We start from the raw sequence: 22,688 nt of genomic DNA on the forward strand, positions 1-22,688 counted from the left end.
GTCTATGTCCTGGGAAATGTTCTTGTTACTTACAACCTCATGCTAATCGCATTAGGCTACATTAGCTCAACCGTTTCGTGGGGGACCCACCGAACCTGAAGAAGTTTTAAAGTAATGATGGAATGTCGTTTCTCTTTGCTTATTTGAGCTGTTCTTGCCATAATATGGACTTGGTGTAAGAACTGAGGCTGATAAGGAGAAGCAGGAATAGAGAGTGAACATTTAATTTTGCACAGACATGGAACAGGACAGGAACAGCGTCTGAACCTGGTAACACAATGACATACGACAATTAACGCAGAAGCGGGGAGCAGAGCTGGGGAACAGACATATATAGGGGAGGTAATAACACAGGTGATTGAGTCCAATGAATCGCTGTAGCGTGTGACGAGGGTAAGCAGGTGTGCATAATGGTGGTGGCAGGAGTGCGTAATGCTGTGCAGCCTGGCGGAAGGACAGCGGGAGCAGACGTGACACTTGGTCTTTTACTAAATAGGGCTATCTTCTGTATACCACCTCTACCATGTCACAACACAACTGATTGACTCAAACGCATTAAGAAGGAAAGAAATTCCACAAATTAACTTTGAACAAGGCACACCTGTTAATTGAAATGCATTCCAGGTGACTACCTCATGAAGCTGGTTGAGAGAATGCCAAGAGTGTGCAAAGCTGTCATCAAGGCAAAGGGTGGCTACTTTGAAGAATCTCAAATATAAAATATATTTTGATTTATTGAACACTTTTTTTGGTTACTACATGATTCCATATGTGTTATATCATAGTTTTGATGTCTTCACTATTATTCCACAATCTAGAATATAACAAAAATAAAGAAAAACCATTGAATGAGTAGGTGTGTCCAAACTTTTGATTGGTAGTCTATATATAAATAGTAAAGCACAAAAACGAATTAAGTAGTACTTTCAAGTATTCTTACACCATTGTATGTCCCTGACACTACATTAATAGGGAACCTGTAAATCAAACTATGCATCAGGGAACTAAAGGTTCACCAGTTCCTGCACACTGTAGAACTATAGTACTCTAGTCATATTTAACTTTCTGAGTAAGAAGATTCACAAAACAGATCGTTAACTGGATCTTTGCAGAGCCACCTTAAATCCCCCTGTTCAATATTATTTAAAACCACTGAAATTACTGAATGCTTTATTTGAGGGAAATTATAGGAGATAATGAGCAATAACAAGGATTCCATCCAACCCTATTGATGACCTCTGAAGCACAGGAAAACCCATGTGGATTGTGAGCAACATGACCGTGCCCAAGTTTTACACTACAGTTAAATAGCAGCCATGGCAAAGATCTATTTAGGTGTTAATCAAGGACTGATCAAGAAAATAGTACACAACTTTTATAATGTGACCATGCTTCATAATCATGCACATTGGGACATTGCTCCATCCAGTGCCCTCTGGTTTACTGGCTGTGATGCCGTCTCTGTGTTGAAGAAGGAGGTGGGTTCACATGCCTCATGAGCTTAAAGGGACATCTCTAAATGTTGCTACTTCATATTAATATTCTCCAGCACCACCCCAACATCAACATACACTATTTGAAAATGGCGTTTCACATTTAAAGCTCATAAATGTTTTATAAAGTGCATACATTGTTAGACTTTATTAATTCTATATAGCCATAGATTTTTGCAACCCAAACTGTAGCTTTAAAGGAGATCCAACTTTTACACATTTTACCTTACACTGTCTACACATTTCTTTATAAGTTTAGATTTTAAATAAAAAACAATTATTTATTATGTATTTACATTTTTTTGTGTAAAGAGCTTCACAAAGCATGTACAGTAAGGATAAGAGTTATCATTCTAAGTTATTATTACAAGTCATTTTCAAATGAGTTAATAATGTTGTGGTGGAAAAGGGTGGAACCACATAGTTCAGTAGCAACCCTACCTGGTATAAACATCACCCGCAGAGTTGACCCCAAAGACACTACCATCAGCTGCCACCTCAATCACGGAAAGCTTGCCGCCAATGTGACTCCACCCCTTGTTCTGGCAGTCTAGATTCAGCTGGAAACAAACAGATTCAATCAGGGTTTTAGGACAATTTCAACAGTTATAATATGAAACAGTTATAGAATAACTGACACTCTCCATCCTCTACTACTCTACTCCAGCTCTCACACTCTTTCCCAGATCTTACACTCATTAAGAAGATATCATCATTCTTGTTGACTGCCCAGCACCCAAAGGGTCCACAACTGTAGTACTTCACACTTCCTGGCAATCCGGTCCATGGAAGGGGTGAGCCTGGACCCTTGTAGCCAACTGTGGCACTACGTGTCAGACAGAATGGCCCCTCATGTTGGCCCCCACAATAAACTGTTCACCTCCAGCATCCAACTGTTTCAGAAGGCCTGAAGACCACAAAGACAGACAAGGAGCACATTTACATTTACATTTTAGTCATTTAGCAGACGCTCTTATCCAGAGCGACTTACAGTAGAGTGCATACATTTTATTACATACTGAGATAAGGATATCTCTACCGGCCAAACCCTCCCTAAATCGGACGACGCTATGCCAATTGTGCGTCGCCCCACGGACCTCCCAGTTGCGGCCGGCTGCGACAGAGCCTGGGCGCGAACCCAGCCCAGCCTGGGCGCGAACCCAGAGACTCTGGTGGCGCAGCTAGCACTGCGATGCAGTGCCCTAGACCACTGCGCCACCCGGGAGGCACATATCTGTGAGTACTGCCAAATGACCTACAAATTACAATAAAAAAAAAAAATCAGCAGCCTGATGATATCAGGAAAGCTAAAAAGGTGTCGTCTGGAAAAATATTGAGTAATTCTCTCCACTTACCTGCAGCTTGCACCCAGTTACCGGCCACATACTTGTGAATTGAGTCTGCCTTGATAATACCCCAGATCCCTGCTGGTCCTACAGTGATATGCTTCAGGGAACCAGGCAGGGGGATCCATTTATCACCTACCAGGTAGTAGGGGATTTGACTTGTGTCCGTAGCAAGCACTTGCCCCAGTCCTGCATCAATCTGCATCAGATTCTTGATGTTTACTACCTCCTGACAGTCCCAGGCTATGGAGACACCAGATCAAAGACACATCAGTAGAGTACAGCAGCAAAAAGGAGGATGAAATTATGGAGCCAACTTGATGATCAATTCCAAGTTTAATTTAGCTGACTGTAAAATCATTTTTCAGATGATGGTAACTTACCATGACTGATGACCAGGAGACAAAGGACCAATAGGACGGCTGCAGTGGCTCTCATGATGTCTCTGTTGATCTACAGTATAAATCTGGTTGCAGTTTGGTTGAACACATACTTTGTCCCCTCATATATACAGCCCTGCAAACAGCTTTCAACCCCCATAAAATAATTATTAATGAGCTATCTATATTTGACAAACATCCTATTCCAAGGAAAAGTTAACAGGAGGAGGACAAACAACCTGTTCCGTTGAAAAGTTGACAGGAGGATATAACCCCACCCTCTCCCACACAAAGACACAATAATAATATAAAAGCCTTAAAACCTGTTATGGCTAGGCGTGCCTCAAGCGACCCACCTCGACAACATCCGGTGAAATTGCAGAGCGCCAAATTCAAATTACAGATATAGAAATATTTAACATTCATGAACATACAAGTGTCATACATCAAAATAAAGCTGAACTGCTTGTTAATCCAGCCGCGGTGTCAGATTTCAAAAAGGCTTTACGGCAAAAGCACACCATGCAATTATCTGAGGACAGTGCCCCGCATACAAAATGCGGGGCTAAATTCAACCAGGCAGGTGCGCCACAAAAGTCCGAAATAGCGATATAATAAATGCCTTACCTTTGAAGATCTTCTTCTGTTGGCACTCCAAAAGGTCCCAGCTACATCACAAATGGTCCTTTTGTTCGATAATGTCCTTCTTTATATCCAAAAAAACTCAGTTTAACTGGCGCGCTTCATTCAATAAACCACCGGTTTCCCTCCTTCAAAATGCATACAAAATGAATCCCAAACGTTACCAATAAACTTCTCCAAACCAGGTACCCTAATACGTAAATAAATGATAATAACGATTCTCTGTTTTAAATTTTGTCTTTATTGGAGATAAACAACAAAGAAAGTGCTCTCATCCACACACATGAAAACACTACAGCCAATGGGAACCAATTTGAAAAACTACAAATTCTAGCTAATTTTTCCAAAAACAAGCCTGAAACTCTTTCTAACGACCGTTGACATCTAGTGGAAGCCCTAGGAACTGCAATCTGGGAGGATTTAACCTCATAATAAAAATGACAGCCATTGGAAACAGTTGTAGGCTGAATTTTTTTTTTTTTTTTTCGAGCACCAAGTCTAGGTCCAATAGGCTTCTAAACCGCTTCTACCCCCAAGCCATAAGACTCCTAAACATCTAATCAAATTGCTACCCAGACTTTTTGCATTCCCCCCCCCCCCCCCCACACATCTTCTATGCTGCTGCTACTCTCTGTTATTATCTATGCATAGTAACTTTAATAACTCTACCTACATGTACATATTACTTCAATTACCTAGACTAACCGGTGCACCCGCACATTGACTCTGTACCGGTACCCCCTGTATATCGAACTCACTATTGTTATTTTACTGCTGCTCTTTAGTTATTTGTTACTTTGTGACACCTAACACATGTGACACAAAACATTTGATTTGATTTAATCAAGGAATAAAGATGAATGATTATTTAGATAGTCCCATATAGATGGTCATACTGTCAACAATTCATCTTGTGATCAGTAAAAGCATGCTAAGGTTACAGTTATTGTTCGTACAGACACCACCAGACCATCTCTCATATGTGGTGGAGGGAATAACAGCCCCAGAGCTGGAATAGGTTATAAAAGATGACCTCTGAAGCACAGCAAAACCAATCTGTGTTGTGAGCAACATGACCATGCCCAAACGTTTTTACACCCTGATGAAAAAGCCTCCCAGAAGGCTCTATTGATGACATGGTGATATTAACACCATAACCACCACAGACTTTTGGTGGCGTTATGTAAGGGATAATCAACGAGGGGATATGCGTTCTATGGAAAATAATGAACAACGTGGAAGGAACTAGCGGCGTGGAACTGACCTTCCACGGAGTTGCATTATTTTACAGAGAATGCATAGAGCCTATAGTTGATTATCCATGTAATACCATTGCTGTAAATTAACACATTTTGCTGCTAGTAATGTGTTCATTTATAGGTAGAAATGTGTTCAACATCCCCTGAAGTAGTTTACTAGATAGCTACCGTAGTTGTCTTGGTAACCAAACAGAGACTTGCCAGTTTAGCTAAACAAACCATCAGTCCTAGCTTGCTATTATGAAAATCGAATTCAACAATGCCAATAACGTTTTCAATTTGACTTTTGCAGGCTCAAAAGCAGCTCAAACGTAGAACATGTAAGCATGAATTTGCCATTGAATTCTACCATGCTGATATACTGTGCGCTATAGAGAAATAATGCACACTTTAGAATGCCCTTCAAGCCCTTACATTTTTTTATTCAAAAATCATTAAAAAATATATATAATTTATTAGGATCCCATAGCTGTTGCGAAAGCAGCAACTACTCTTCCTGAGGTCCACACAAAACATAAAACATGACATTGTCACGACGTGGCCCTTTTGGGTGTATATCGTAGCTCACCCCCTCTCTCACTCTCTCTCCCACCACAGGTTTTACAACAGTCATAAATTCTTGGGAGAAAGTCTCTTAGCTGCCATGGAGTATTGAGGGAGTGAGCCTATCTCAGTCTCTCATTAGATCGCCCATTATCTCAGTCTCTCATTGGATCTCCCATTATCTTAGTCTCATTGGATCTCCCATTATCTTAGTCTCATTGGATCTCCCATTATCTCAGTCTTTTATAGTATTTACACAATGGTTTCACTTTCACACCTGCCTCTAATTTAACAAATTACAGTACTTTCTATGGATACAGTACATTCTACAAATTTTCAGCATAGAATGGGAAAATATATGTTTGACAAGCATCTCCCTTGTCCCACCACTTGGCACCGCGCATAGGCATGGTCATGGTTGTTAGTAAGTTTACACACATTTTCTGCGTGGAAATTCATGGTTTACGCACAGATTTGTGCCTAAGCACGGTTGATAAATGAGTCCCCTGCAGCATTCCAGGACCTGGGTTGCCTACCCCTGCATTATAGTCTTTAGTCCAGCGTTTCCCAAACCCGGTCTTGGGGACCCCAAGGGGTGCATGTTTTGGTTTTTGCCCTACCCTACCAATACACAGCTGATTCAAATAATGAACTTATCATCAAGCTTTGATTATTTGAATTAGCTGTGTAGTGCTAGGGCAAAAACCAAAACGTGCACCCCTTGCATCCCCAGGACCGAGTTTGGGAAACGCTGCTTTAGTCACAGGTCGTCTAGAAGGGTGTGGTGGCAAGGATTGTTCCTATTTGAATTTTCTTCTTAAAACCTGTTGGGGATGGGGGCGCTGTTTAGACTACTTATGCTAATGTGGCTAATTTTTTAAACGGCTTCCCACAAAATCCTTGATCGTACAATATGCATATTATTATTATTATTGGATAGAAAACAGTCTATAGTTTCTATAGGAGTTGAAATTTTGTCTCTAAGTGGAACAGAGCCCATTCTACAGCAATTTCCCTGACATGGAGTCAGATTTGAGAAATGTTGGCCACTCTTCTGAAGTCATTTAAAAGGGCACTGTCGTTGCTATGACTATACGGACACTTCTTACGTCTTCCCCTGGATGCCTTTACGTGATGACGATTCCAACGGGGTCGATTGCACGTTCACAGGCCCTACAAATGAAAAAACCCTGAAGCTAGTCATTCTTTGGGAGCTGCGTCATGAGCAAAGTGGACACCGGCGCGCACCTGTTCCAAGCGTTAGTTTAGCCTGTTATATTTCTCCGGTCATCTTTTCACTCGTTATAGGAGTTAAAAACATCATAAGGTAGTTAATTTAAAGCGTTTTATAGCAATTTATATCCGTTTAGTGCGATTTTGGGACATTTATTTTTGCAACGATGTGAAAAGTTGGGCACGCTTTTCAATTCATCCCGAACGCAGTTGACTTTTCCACATGGCAAGAGGACAGCTTTCCACCAAAAGACGATTTCTCCCAAGAAAGGATCCTTTGCCCAAGATACTGATGGAAGAACAGCTCAAGGTAGGACATTTTTATTATGATAAATCGTGTTTCTGTCGAAACATTTTAGTGGCTTAGGACGCCATGTTTTTTGACGTAGCTTCGCTTGGCGCAAACTGTATTGAAAAGTAAGGATAAATTAAAAAATGTAATAACGCAATTGTATTAAGAATTAAATTGTCTATCAATCCCTGTCCACCCTATATTTTTTAGTCACGTTTATGAGTATTTATGTATAAGAGTAGATCACTGTCTAAGTGGCGCAAGGACATTTTCTTTACCAGCTTGTCTACATTTCACATTGTCTAACCATGATTTTGGTGGCTAAATATAAACATTTTCGATCAAACTCTATATGGATTGTGTAATATGATGTTACAGGAGTGTCATCTGAAGAATTCTGAGAAGGTTAGTGAAAAAATTAATATATTTTTGGCGATGTTGACGTTATCGCCCACTTTGGCTAGAATCAATGCTGGGCTGCTATGTGCTATGTGCTATGCTAATATAACGATTTATTGTGTTTTCGCTGTAAGACACTTAGAAAATCTGAAATATTGTCTGTATTCACAGGATCTGTGTCTTTCGATTCGTGTATGCTGTGTATTTTTACGAAATGTTTGATGATTAGTAGTTAGGTAAACACGTTGCTCATTGTAATTATTCTAGTCCATTTGTGATGGTGGGTGCAATTGTAAACTATGCCATATACCTGAAATATGCACTTTTTTCTAACAAAACCTATCCCATACCATAAATATGTTATCAGACTGTCATCTAATGAGTTTTTTTGTTGGTTAGGGGCTATAAATATCTTAGTTTAGCCGAATTGGTGATGGCTACTGGTGTTGGTGGACAAATAAAAGATGGTGGATTATGCTAATGTGTTTTTAGGTAATAGATGTACATCTTTACATATTGTGTCTTCCCTGTAAAACATTTTAAAAATCGGAAATGTTGACTGGATTCATAAGATCTGTGTCTTTCATTAGCTGTATTGGACTTTAATGTGTGAAAGTTAAATATTTTAAAAAAATATTTTTTTTGAATTTCGCGGCACTGGTTTTTCAGTGGGGGGGGGGGGGGGTGCCGCTAGCGCCACGCTGATCCTAGACAGGTTAAAGTTAACATGGCTGCCAAGAGTGCCCCTACCGTGCATGGTCAGATGAAACAACACCTTGAGAAAACAAAGGCGTTCCAAGGCTGTCTTCAAGTGTTTCCTTATTTATCTTGGCTGACTGTTTTTTTTCATGATTAGAGTTCTGTACAAATCCACTTTTTCCAAATCCTGGGAAAGTGTGTCTGCCAATTGAAGAAAGTGTAAAGCTCACACTGTTCATAATACCAGGTTAATGGAGAAAAACTGTATACTAAATTTAATACATAAGGAACTCCAGCCCACTGGTGATCTTGATTCTCTACACATTAATGGATTTTGTCAAACAGCATGCTGGTAGGATCTTAATGACTACAGCCTTGAAATAGGTTCAATCATTAATCAATTCATCCATACAAAAAAGGTTCCAAAAGGGTTCTTCGGCTGTCCCCATAAGAGAACCCTTTTTGAATCCACGTAGAACTGAACCAGCCGTCGCTGTATTTTGGACCCTGGTGACCAGCCTTCGCTGTGTTTTGGACCCTGGTGACCAGCCTCCGCTATGTTTTGGACCCTGGTGACCAGCCTTCGCTGTGTTTTGGACCCTGGTGACCAGCCTTCGCTGTGTTTTGGACCCTGGTGACCAGCCTTCGCTGTGTTTTGGACCCTGGTGACCAGCCTTCGCTGTGTTTTGGACCCTGGTGACCAGCCTCCGCTATGTTTTGGACCCTGGTGAACAGCCATCGCTGTGTTTTGGACCCTGGTGACCAGCCTTCGCTGTGTTTTGGACCCTGGTGAACAGCCTTCGCTGTGTTTTGGACCCTGGTGAACAGCCTCCGCTATGTTTTGGACCCTGGTGAACAGCCTTCACTGTGTTTTGGACCCTGGTGAACAGCCTTCACTGTGTTTTGGACCCTGGTGAACAGCCTTCACTGTGTTTTGGACCCTGGTGAACAGCCTTCACTGTGTTTTGGACCCTGGTGACCAGCCTCCGCTATGTTTTGGACCCTGGTGACCAGCCTTCGCTGTGTTTTGGACCCTGGTGACCAGCCTCCGCTATGTTTTGGACCCTGGTGACCAGCCTTCGCTGTGTTTTGGACACGCATAATAATGGTGATGCTGGTATGCTGAGGACCAAGCTGGTCCATGCTCGTCCACGTTGGTCAAGCTGGTCTGACCAACATCCTCCGCTATGTTTTGGACCCTGGTGACCAGCCTTCGCTGTGTTTTGGACCCTGGTGACCAGCCTTCGCTGTGTTTTGGACCCTGGTGACCAGCCTCCGCTATGTTTTGGACCCTGGTGACCAGCCTTCGCTGAACATCGGAGGCTGTTCACCAGGCTGTTCACCATCATTATCATATTTCCCAGCATTCTCTATTGCAGTTAATTTTTTGAATTGTTTGTTTTAATATTTTTTTTTCTTGCTGTGTTTTTGCATGTACATTGATTGATTAATTCATCTTATAAACTGAGTGGTGACAGCCGTGGTATATCAGACAGTATACCACAGGTATGACAAAACCTATATTTTTACTGCTCGAAATACACTGGTAACCAGTTTATAATAACAATAAGGCACCTTAGGGGTTTATAGTGTATATGGCCATTATACCACGGTGTAACGGTTGTTCTCCTCCTCGTCTGAGGAGGAGCATGGATCGGACCAAAACGCAGCTTGTGGAGAATACATGTATGCTTTATTTTAAAGAAGACGAAACGGAGAATACTGACAAACTATACAAAACAAAAAACGACATCAGCAGACCTGAACATGTGAACTTACATATAACGAAGAACGCACGAACAGGTACAGACTAAACAAAACGAAACAGTCCCGTGTGGTACAAACACTGACACGGAAGACAATCACCCACAAACAAACGGTGTGAACGGCCTACCTTTATATGGTTCTCAATCAGAGGAAACGTCAAACACCTGTCCCTGATTGAGAACCATATAAGGCTAATTACCAATGCACCTAAACATAGAAACACATAACATAGACTGCCCACCCAGCTCACGTCCTGACCAACTAAACAAAGCTAAACAAAGGAAAATAAGGTCAGGAACGTGACACACGGTTAAGGGCTGTTCTTATGCAGGATGCAACACCATATACCACACCACCTCGGGTATTACTGCTTAAGTGACCAATTTTTGATCATGCCTGTGATAACGTTTCATTCCCTCTAAACATGTTAAATTCTCAAGAGTAAATCGTCTGTAATGCTTAAACCATATATGGTAGAAACATGGCTTCTGGAATATTGTTTTTCTGATGGAATTCTCTATTGAATGGAATTCTGTCTGCTAAAGTAAGCCCAATTTCTGTGAAGAACAGATTGAACTTGTGCGCTGTCCTCTTTTGCATCAGAAGTCAATGATTCGTCAACTAGGTATTCATTGGGGAGGGATTTGAATTGTATCCTTTTATTAAGGATTTCATTGATAGTGCCCCACATTGGTCTTGTGCTTTGATAGTTCACTAACATAGTATACTTTTTGGTTGTTTTAATATTTAGATTTTGTTTGTTTCTGTATGTTTTGAATCTCTCATGGTTGTATGGAATGCGTTTGAGAGTGGGTAGCATAATTTAGTCAGCCAGAGTTTTCTTATTTGACTATTTTAGTCATTTTTATTTTTTCAGAGAAAGCAAGAAAATACTCAAGACTGAGGATGGCTCAACAACATTGTAGTGACTCTACAATATTAACCTAAATGACAGTGAAAAGAAGAATACAAATATACAGAATATATGCAACAAGGCACTAAAGTAAAATTGCAAAAAACACGGCAAAGGAATACACGTTGTGGCCTAAATGCAAATCCTTATGTTTGGGGCAAAACAACACATCACTGAGGAACTGCCTCCTTATTTTAAAGCATGGTTGTGGCTGCATCATGGTATGGGTATGCTTGACATTGGCAAAGACTGGGAAGTTTTTCAGGATGAAAAGAAATGGGATGGAGCTAATCACAGGCAAAATCTGTTTCAGTCTGCTTTACACCAGTCAACAGAAGAGGAATTCACCTTTCAGCAGGACAATAACCTACAACACAAAGCCACATCTACACTGGAGTTGCTTACCAAGAAGACAGTTAATGTTCCTGAGTGGCCAAGCTAGAGGTTGACTTAAATCTGTTGAAAATTGCTGTCTAGCCATGATCCCCAACACCTTGACAGCACCTTTTTTTTCACAAATATGGGCAAATATTGCACAATCCAGGTGTATAAAGCTCTTATGAGACTTACCCAGAAAGACTCACATCTGTAATCACTGACAAAGGTGCTTCTAACATATATTGACTAAGAAGGTTGAATACTTATCTAATCAAGGTCATTTGTGTTTTATTTTTCATTCTGTAACGGCAGCCTTCCTCCTCTTCAAGAGAAGAGAAGGTGTAGCAGGTATCGGACCAACACGCAGCGTAGCCAGTGCTCAACATGTTTAATAGACGAAAACAGTGAACACTTACAACAATACAAAATAACACAAATGTGGCAAACCGATACAGCCCTATCTGGTGCAGAGAAAACACAAAGACAGGAAACAACCACCCACAAACCCCAACACAAAACAAGCCACCTATATATGATTCCCAATCAGACACAACACAAAACATCTGCCTCTGATTGAGAACCATATTAGGTCAAACATAGAAACAGACAAACTAGACACACAACATAGAATGCCCACCCAGCTCACGTCCTGACCAACACTAAAACACACAAGAACTATGGTCAGAACGTGACACATTCATTTACATTCATCTTCTTATTTTTTTGAAATTACAAAAATATAATTAAAAATATATATATTTTAATCCCACTTTGTAAAACAATAAAATGTGAAGAAATGCAAGGGGTGTAGACTTTCTATAGACACTGTATTTCAACATGTAAACACAGCAAACGTATTCAGAACATGTAAACACAGCAAACGTATTCAGAACATGTAAACACAGCAAACGTATTCAGAACATGTAAACACAGCAAACGTATTCAGAACATGTAAACACAGCAAACGTATTCAGAACATGTAAACACAGCAAACGTATTCAGAACATGTAAACACAGCAAACGTATTCAGAACATGTAAACACAGCAAACGTATTCAGAACATGTAAACACAGCAAACGTATTCAGAACATGTAAACACAGCAAACGTATTCAGAACATGTAAACACAGCAAACGTATTCAGAACATGTAAACACAGCAAACGTATTCAGAACATGTAAACACAGCAAACGTATTCAGAACATGTAAACACAGCAAACGTATTCAGAACATGTAAACACAGCAAACGTGTTCAGAACATGTAAACACAGCAAACGTATTCAGAACATGTAAACACAGCAAACGTATTCAGAACATGTAAACACAGCAAACGTGAAAAGAAAAAAGCGCTTCATCACCAGGTGACATTACACAACCCTCCTCTCTCCCGGATACCAAGTCTTCATTGAACAGGTGGAACAGGAAGCCATCACTAGTCAAAGCTGTGTTCAGGTCTATAAAGTGCAAAGTCCTTCAAGGGGATAATTGAAGTCTAGTGTACAACCAGACTTATACTGTAGATCTACAGAGACATCATGAGAGCCACTGCAGCCGTCCTATTGGTCCTCTGTCTCCTGGTCATCAGTCATGGTAAGTTACCATCATCTGAAACATGCTTGATCAACTTGGAATTGATCATGAGTTTGGCTCCATAATTTCATCCTCCTTGTTGTTGGTGTACTCTACTCATGTATTATTCTCTTTGTGCTTTGTTTATGTGTCTTTGTGTCTGTGAGCTCTACTCATTAGGCTTTGGTGTCAAAAGAAGAAAATGACCTATATGGAGATAGCACTCCATGTAGCTGTCCATGCTGTCACTGAAACACTCCATGTAGATGTCCATGCTGTCACTGAAACAGTCCATGTAGCTGTCCATGCTGTCACTGAAACAGTCCATGTAGCTGTCCATGCTGTCACTGAAACAGTCCATGTAGATGTCCATGCTGTCACTGAAACAGTCCATGTAGCTGTCCATGCTGTCACTGAAACAGTCCATGTAGCTGTCCATGCTGTCACTGAAACAGTCCATGTAGATGTCCATGCTGTCACTGAAACAGTCCATGTAGATGTCCATGCTGTCACTGAAACAGTCCATGAAAATGATAGGATGTGTGCGCTCTAAATGCTTAGAAAGAGTAGAAATCTTTTGGGTTCCATGTAGAAACCTACAAGGAAAGGGTTCTACCTGGAAAAGGGTTATTCAACGGGTTCTCCTATGGGGACAGCCGAAGAACACTTTTAAGGCTAGTAGTAATAGTCAGGCTATTTACAGAGCAATATGGTCTGCAAAGAGTTCCACAATATGTTTACATTCTAGGAATCTAGTCATTTTTTAATAATAAATTACACATTTGCCTCAAAGAGTAGTGTAATGATTAGTGAGGAGTTACACATCTTTAATAGAGCACACTGTAAAAGGTGTTGTCAAATATGTACCTGACACTACATCAATAAGGCACCTGTCAATCAAACTATGCATCAGGGAACTAAAGGTTCACCAGTTCCTGCACACTGTAGCACTGTAGTACTGTAGCACTCTAGTCTTATTTCACTTTCTAAGTAAGAAGATTCACAAAACAGATCTTTCACTGGATCTTTGCAGAGCTACCTTAAATCCTCCATGTTCAATATGATTTAAAACACACTGAAATGAGTTTCAAAATTAATGCTTTATTTGCAGGAAATTATTATATAATGAGATAATGACAAGGATTCCATTCAATCCTATTGATGACCTCTGAACCACAGCAAAACCCATGTGGATCGTGACCGTGCCCAAGTTTACACTACGATCAAATAGCAGCCATGGCAAAGCTCTATTGAAGTGTTAATCAATAATACACTTTTATAACGCTGTTGCTTGTCAAATTGTGTAAGAAAACATAATTGATACATTCTTTATAATATCATTACGATCAGTGTTTATTATTGATAGAGATAAAGTACTGAAAATATAGTTAGAGCAATAGGTTTTAGAATGAAGGATTCTTGTGAATTAATGTTGAGAATTGAGATTGTTCCAGACAGAGAGATCAATGAGTTAGCAAGTGAGCTTGTCAGATTCTGAACGGCCTTCAGATGCAGAGGAGAGGCTAAGGTGTGCACACCATGGTGAAGCCAGAATTGGAGATGACCCAAAGACGGCCCAGATCGTAGGTCACGTGCTTCATTGGCATGTACATTGGGACATTGCTCCATCCAGTGCCCTCTGGTTTACTGGCTGTGATGCCGTCTCTGTGTTGAAGAAAGGGGTGGGGTTTGCTTTCAAAGTTTATAAAACATTTTTGGACTTCAATAATTGAATATAGCTATTGATTTTTTAAGAATATACCTTATGACTCTTCAAGAAAGATCCAGTGTAATATATTATAAAAATAAAGCGAACTGGATGGAATATGGGGAAAAATGCACCAAATTCTTTTTCAATCTTCAATATAGAAATGCTACGAAAATGTTTTATTAAAACTTGTTACAAATGATGGAGTCACGCATGATTCACCAAATTATATTTTGAAGGAGGAAGTAAGGTACTTTAAGAATATGTTTTCGTTTCAGGCTCCTCCATCTCCACTAACTGAAATTAATTGTATGGATTTTTTTCCTAATAATAATGTAAAATTAACATCTATTCAGAAAGACTCATGTAAATGCCAAATTACAGAGGAGGAACTGCTTGATGCAATTGGGGTCTTTAAGGATGGGAAAACTCCAGGGCTGGATGGCATACCAGTGGAAGTATACCATTTTCTTTTATATACTCAAAGGACCATTATTAGCATGTTTTAACCACTCCTATATAAATGGTAGATTATCAGACTCGCAACAAGAAGGTCTGATATCATTATTACTGAAACAGGACCCAAGTGGTATATATAAAGATCCAGTCCATTTAAAAAATTGGAGACGTCTTACACTTCAGTGTTGTGATGCAAAATCCTAGCAAAATGCTTGGCGCATAGAATTAAAAAAGTATTGCCAGATATTATTCATCCTAATCAGATAGTTTTTTTTACATGGACGATACATTGGAGATAATACACTGCTCAAAAAAATAAAGGGAACACTTAAACAACACAATGTAACTCCAAGTCAATCACACTTCTGTGAAATCAAACTGTCCACTTAGGAAGCAACACTGATTGACAATAAATGTCACATGCTGTTGTGCAAATGGAATAGACAAAAGGTGGAAATTATAGGCAATTAGCAAGACACCCCCAATAAAGGAATGGTTCTGCAGGTGGTGACCACAGACCACTTCTCAGTTCCTATGCTTCCTGGCTGATGTTTTGGTCACTTTTGAATGCTGGCGGTGCTCTCACTCTAGTGGTAGCATGAGACGGAGTCTACAACCCACACAAGTGGCTCAGGTAGTGCAGTTCATCCAGGATGGCACATCAATGCGAGCTGTGGAAAAAATGTTTGCTGTGTCTGTCAGCGTAGTGTCCAGAGCATGGAGGCGCTACCAGGAGACAGGCCAGTACATCAGGAGACGTGGAGGAGGCCATAGGAGGGCAACAACCCAGCAGCAGGACCGCTACCTCCGCCTTTGTGCAAGGAGGTGCACTGCCAGAGCCCTGCAAAATGACCTCCAGCAGGCCACACATGTGCATGTGTCTGCTCAAACGGTCAGAAACAGACTCCATGAGGGTGGTATGAGGGCCCGACATCCACAGGTGGGGGGTTGTGCTTACAGCCCAACACCGTGCAGGACGTTTGGCATTTGCCAGAGAACACCAAGATTGGCAAATTCGCCACTGACGCCCTGTGCTCTTCACAGATGAAAGCAGGTTCACACTGAGCACATGAGCACTTGTGACAGACGTGACAGAGTCTGGAGACGCCGTGGCGAACGTTCTGCTGCCTGCAACATCCTCCAGCATGACCGGTTTGGCGGTGGGTCAGTCATGGTGTGGGGTGGCATTTCTTTGGGGGGCCGCACAGCCCTCCATGTGCTCGCCAGAGGTAGCCTGACTGCCATTAGGTACCGAGATGAGATCCTCAGACCCCTTGTGAGACCATATGCTGACACATGCACATTTATGGCCTGCTGGAGGTTATTTTGCAGGGCTCTGGCAGTGCACCTCCTTGCACAAAGGCGGAGGTAGCGGTCCTGCTGCTGGGTTGTTGCCCTCCTACGGCCTCCTCCACGTCTCCTGATGTACTGGCCTGTCTCCTGGTAGCGCCTCCATGCTCTGGACTCCACGCTGACAGACACAGCAAACCTTTTTTCCACAGCTCGCATTGATGTGCCATCCTGGATGAACTGCACTACCTGAGCCACTTGTGTGGGTTGTAGACTCCGTCTCATGCTACCACTAGAGTGAGAGCACCGCCAGCATTCAAAAGTGACCAAAACATCAGCCAGGAAGCATAGGAACTGAGAAGTGGTCTGTGGTCACCACCTGCAGAACCATTCCTTTATTGGGGGTGTCTTGCTAATTGCCTATAATTTCCACCTTTTGTCTATTCCATTTGTACAACAGCATGTGACATTTATTGTCAATCCGTGTTGCTTCCTAAGTGGACAGTTTGATTTCACAGAAGTGTGATTGACTTGGAGTTACATTGTGTTGTTTAAGTGTTCCCTTTATTTTTTTTGAGCAGTGTATAAAACAAGTACTGGAAACAATAGATACTATGAAATATCGGGGACACCAGGCCTGGTTTTCATAGCTGATTTTGAGAAGGCTTTTGATAAAGTACGACTGGAGTTTATATATAAATGCCTAGAATATTTCAATTTTGGGGAATCTCTTATAAAATGGGTTAAAGTTATGTATAGTAACCCTAGGTGAAAAATGGTAAATAATGGCTACATCTCAGAAAGTTTTAAACTATCTAGAGGAGTAAAACAAGGTTGTCCACTATCGGCATATCTATTTATTATTGCCATCGAAATGTTAGCTGTTAAGTTTAGATCAAACAATAATTAAGGGATTGGAAATCCGTGGCTTAAAAACTAAGGTGTCATTGTACGCTGATGATTCATGTTTTCTTTTAAAACCACAATTAGAGTCTCTCCACGGCCTCATAGAGGATCTAGATACTTTTGCTATTCTCTCTGGATTAAAACCAAATTATGATTTTATTTATTTATTTAATTTTACCGTTGTTTTACCAGGTAAGTTGACTGAGAACACGTTCTCATTTGCAGCAACGACCTGGGGAATAGTTACAGGGGAGAGGAGGGGGATGAATGAGCCAATTGTAAACTGGGGATTATTAGGTGACCATGATGGTTTGAGGGCCAGATTGGGAATTTAGCCAGGACACCGGGGTTAGCACCCCTATGATAAGTGTACTATATTACGTATTGGATCACTAAAAAAATGCAAATTTTACATTTCCATGTAGTTTACCAATAAAATGGTCTGACAGAGATGTGGACATACTTGGTATACAAATTCCAAAAGAAAGAAATGATCTCACTCCAATCATTTTTATAGAAAGTAAGCAAAAATAGATAAGATCTTGCTACCATGGAAAGGAAAATACCTGTCTATTTGTGGAAAAATCCGGCTGTTTAACTCTTTAGTCATATCACAGTTTACCTATTTGCTTATGGTTTTGCCTACACCTAGTGACCTGCTTTTTAAATGATATGAACATAAAATATCCAATTATATTTGGAACAGCAAGCCAGATAAAATTAAAAGGGCCTATTTATATAAAGAATATGAATTTGGAGGGCAGAAATGATTAAATATTAAAGCATTAGACCTCTCACTAAAGGCATCAGTCATACAAAAGTTATACTTAAATCCAAACGGGTTCTCTAGTAGATTGGTACGAATGTCTCATCCTATGTTCAAGAAGGGCCTTTTTCCCTTTATTCAGATTACACCTGCTCACTTTCGATTGCTTGAAAGGGAAATTATCTCCAAAATATCTTTATTTTTTTAAACAAGCCTTAGAAAGTTGGTTGCAATTTCAGTTTAATCCACCTGAAAAGACAGAACAAATAATACAACAAATATTGTGGTTAATTTCAAATATACTAATTGATTAAAAAAACTGTATTTTCGAATAACTTTTTTAAAAAGGTATAATTTTTGTGAATGATATCATAAATAGGACTGGTGGAGTTATGTCACACATGCAGCTAACACAGACATATGGAAATGTCTGCTCTACCCAAAATTACAACCAATTAATTGCAGCATTACCACAAAAATGGAAGAGGCAAGTAGAAGGGGAAAAAAGCAAGGAACTTGTATGTCGGCCCTGTATTAAAGAACATAAATGGTTAAAGAAAAGTGTGATAAATAAAAACATATACCAATTTCATTTAAGGACCAAAAAACATTCCATAGCACATGGTTTATGAATTGATACGCAAAACAACGCCGGATTCAAAACTTCAAATTTTTCAATTCAAATTACTATACAAAATTCTTGCAAAAAATAGAATGTTATATATATGGGGGATACAATCTTCCCAGCTCTGCAGATTCTGCTGTGAGGAGGCAGAGTCATTAGGTAATTTATTTTGGTATTGTCCATATGTAGCTCGCTTTTGGTCACAGGTCCAGGAATGGCTGAAGAATTGCAACATTTGCCTAGAACTAACGATGCAGATAGCAATACTGGGTGATTTGAAAAGCCATAGTCAATTAATCAATTATATAATAATTATTTTAGCAAAAATGTTTATTTTTAATTTACAATCTGTAGAAGCTATGAGAATAGAAAGGTTCAATTCTTTTGTGAAGCATCACAGCATAGTTAAAATATATTGCAAATAGAAATCCAAAATGGATGATGTTGAGAGATAGATGGGAGAGGTTGAATGGAGCTGAAGGGTGGGACAAGATAAACCATGTAAAACCTTTGGGGTCTTTTAAATGTATATAGGTTCAGAACTTTTGTGAAATAGCACAGTTACAAATAGAATAGAAATCAAACTGGATGGACATCAGAAATAGAGGAAGGACTAAAAACAAACAAAAAATAACTATTGTAAAATAGACTGTGTCTGTAAAATGTGTATAAGATGTATAAATATTAGTTTACTCCAATTGGGGGATCGGTGGTAGGGTTTGCGGGGAATAATAATAAAGGTATATTCTTTTTAAAAGTATGTATGTATATATAGGTATGTGTATGTATATATGTGTATATGTATGCATGCGTGTATGGATATATATATTTACCCCAAAAATATATGGGGGATTGGAAATGATGCAGACAATTACTTTGATGGAAGCAACATTCTTTTCTCAATATTAAGCTGATCCACCCCTTAAAAAAAAAACTTTAAAAAACATATGACTCTTGAGCTTAACACAACCGCATCAGAAGCCAAAATGTATGCATCTGTTTATCATCTTATGCATCTGTTTTTAATTTTTGTGTAAAGCGCTTCACAAAGCATGTACTGTAAGGACCAGAGTTATTAATAAAGGTATATCATTATTATTATAAGTTATCATTACAAGTCATTTTCAAGTTAATAATGTTGAGGGGGAAAGGGTGGAACCATACACATAGTTCAGTAGCAACCCTACCTGGTATAAACATCACCCGCAGAGTTGACCCCAAAGACACTACCATCAGTTGCCACCTCAATCATGGAAAGCTTGCCGCCAATGTGACTCCACCCCTTGTTTTGGCAGTCTTGATTCAGCTGGAAACAAACAGATTCAATCAGGGTTTAAGGACAATTTCAACAGTTATAATATGAAACCGTTTTAGAATAACTGACACTCTCGATCCAACACTACTCTGCTCCAGCTCTCACACTCTTTCCCAGATCTTACACTCATTAAGTAGATATCATCATTCTTGTTGACTGCCCAACACCCAAAGGGTCCACAACTAGAATACTTCACAGCTCCTGGCAACCTTATCCCTCGAAGGGGTGAGTCGGCACCCATGAAGTCAAGTGAGGCACTTCTTGAAAGACACCCTGGAACATAGTCTATGTTGGCCACCACAACAAACTCGTCCCCCCCAGCATCCAGCTGCTTTACACCGACTGAAGACCACAAAGACAGAGACAGACAAGCAAACAAGGAGTATGCATCTGTGAGTACTGCCAAATGACTTACAATGGCATAATGTTAACATGTATCATTTACCCTGATGGTAATCAGGAAAGATAAGAAGCAGGTGTTCTCTGGGTTCATCATTGAGTAATGTTCTCCACTTACTTGCAAATTGAACCCAGTTACCGGCCACATACTTGAACATGAGGTTTCCGTTGCTGACACCCCAGATCCCTGCTGGTCCTACAGTGATATGCCTCAGGGAACCAGGCAGGCGGATCCATTCATCACCTACCAGGTAGTAGGGGACTTGACTTGTGTCCGTAGCAACCACTTGCCCCAGTCCTGCATCGATCTGCATTAGATTCTTGATATCCACTACAATCTGACAGTCCCAGGCTATGGAGAAACCAGAGCAAAGACACATGAGTAAAGTACAGCAGCGAAAAGGGGGATGAAATTATGGAGCCAACTTGATGATTAATTTCAATTTGATCAAGCATGTTTCAGATGATGGTAACTTACCATGACTGATGGTCAGAAGACAGAGGACCAATAGGACGGCTGCAGTGGCTCTCATGATGTCTCTGTAGATCTACAGTATAAGTTTTGCTGAACACATACTTTGTCCCCTTATATATTGCAGCCCTGCAAACACCTTTCAACCCCCATCAAATAATTATTAATGAGCTATTTATATTTGACAAAACCTGTTCAGAGGAAACATTAACGAGAGGAGAACAAACAACCTGTTCAGAGGAAACATTAACGAGAGGAGGACAAACAACCTGTTCAGAGGAAACATTAACGAGAGGAGGATATAACCCCCCCCTTCACACACAGACACACAATAATAATATATACTGAACTAAAATAAAAAACACAACATGTAAAGTGTTGGTCCTATGTTTTATGAGTGGAAATAAAAAGATCACAGAAATGATCCATACGCACAAAAGCTTATTTCTCTCACCTACTGTATTTGGCAGGTGGCATATTTGTAGAGCTGTTTGATAAGGTTGCTAAGTGTTATAGGAGGACCGATGTAATGTTTATACTGTACAGACTGAGTGTAACACATTTATACCCCTACCATCCCCCTCATTGGAGAACAAATGTATTTTCATTTTTATTTATGGTATTTTTTATTTCATTTGTTATAATCTTTAAACACTTACACTACATGACCTAAAGTATGTGGACACCTTGCTCGTCAAACATTGCTCGTCTCATTCCAAAATCATGGGCATTAATATGGAGTTGGTCCCCTCTTTGCTGCTATAACAGCCTCTACTCTTCTGGGAAGGCTTTCCACTAGATGTTGGAACATTGCTGAGAGGACTTGCTTCCATTCAGCCACAAGAGCATTAGTGAGGTTGGGCATTGATGTTGGGCGACAAGGCCAGTCAAGGTCTTCCTCACCAATCTCAACAAACCATTTCTGTATGGGCCTCGCTCTGTGTACGGGGGCATTGCCATGATGAAACAGGAAAGGGCCTTCCCCAAACTGTTGCCACAAAGTTGGAAGCCCAGACTTGTCTAGAATGTCATTGTTTGCTGTAGTGTTAAGATTTCCCTTCACTGGAATGGGGTCTAGCCCGAACCATGAAAAACAGACCCAGACTATTATTCCTCCTCCAACAAACTTTATAGTTGGCACTATGCATTCGGACAGGTAGCGTTCTCCTGGCATCCGCCAAACCCAGATTTGCCCGTCGGACTGCCAGATGGTGAAGCGTGATTCATCACTCCAAAGAACGTGTTTCGACTACTCCAGACGATACTTGGAATTGCGCATGGTGATCTTAGGCTTGTGTGCGGCTGCTCGGCCATGGAAACCCATTTCATAAAGCTCCCGACGAACAGTTCTTGTGCTGACACTGCTTCCAGAGGCAGTTTGGAACTCATGTAGTGAGTGTTGCAACCGAGGACAGATGATTTTTGTACGTTAAGCACTTCAGTGTGGTGTGGCCTACCACAACATGGCTGAGCCGTTGCTGCTCCTAAACTTTTCCACTTCACAATAACAGCACTTACAGTTGACCGGGGAAGCTTTAGCAGTGCACAAATTTGATGAACTGACTTGTTGGTAAGGTGGCATCCTGTGATGGTGCCACATCAAAAGTCACTGAGCTCTTCAGTAAAGCCATTCTACTGCAAATGTTTGTCTATGGAGATTGCATGGCTGTGTGCTCAATTTTATGCAACTGTCAGCAACAATAGCTGTAATAGCCAAATCCACTCTTTTGAAGGGGTGTCTGTCAGGTTTTGGCCAGGACTGTTCAGGTTTTGGTCACTAGATGTCCCCATTGCACCTTTTTTGAACCTTTTGTTTTTTCCTTGCTCTTATTGTTTG

General features: G+C 40.5%; 1 protein-coding gene and 1 pseudogene across 1 annotated transcript; both read right to left on the minus strand.

Annotated features, from left to right (window-relative positions):
- Positions 1 to 1,325: 1,325 nt before the first annotated feature.
- On the minus strand, positions 1,326 to 3,277 carry LOC129846003 (fish-egg lectin-like; annotated as a pseudogene).
- An 11,017-nt stretch (positions 3,278 to 14,294) lies between these two features.
- Positions 14,295 to 21,145, minus strand: LOC129846000 (fish-egg lectin-like). Its single transcript, XM_055913993.1, has 5 exons — positions 20,858 to 21,145; positions 20,498 to 20,731; positions 20,105 to 20,322; positions 19,853 to 19,971; positions 14,295 to 14,576 (listed from the first exon to the last, which is right to left on the minus strand). The coding sequence occupies exons 1-5, from the start codon at positions 20,910 to 20,912 to the stop codon at positions 14,435 to 14,437; spliced, it is 768 nt and encodes a 255-aa protein (XP_055769968.1). The 5' UTR covers positions 20,913 to 21,145; the 3' UTR covers positions 14,295 to 14,434.
- Between the last annotated feature and the right edge of the window lie 1,543 nt (positions 21,146 to 22,688).

The sequence above is a fragment of the Salvelinus fontinalis genome, unplaced genomic scaffold (genome assembly GCF_029448725.1).
Source record: "Salvelinus fontinalis isolate EN_2023a unplaced genomic scaffold, ASM2944872v1 scaffold_0424, whole genome shotgun sequence".
Lineage (NCBI taxonomy): Eukaryota > Metazoa > Chordata > Actinopteri > Salmoniformes > Salmonidae > Salvelinus > Salvelinus fontinalis.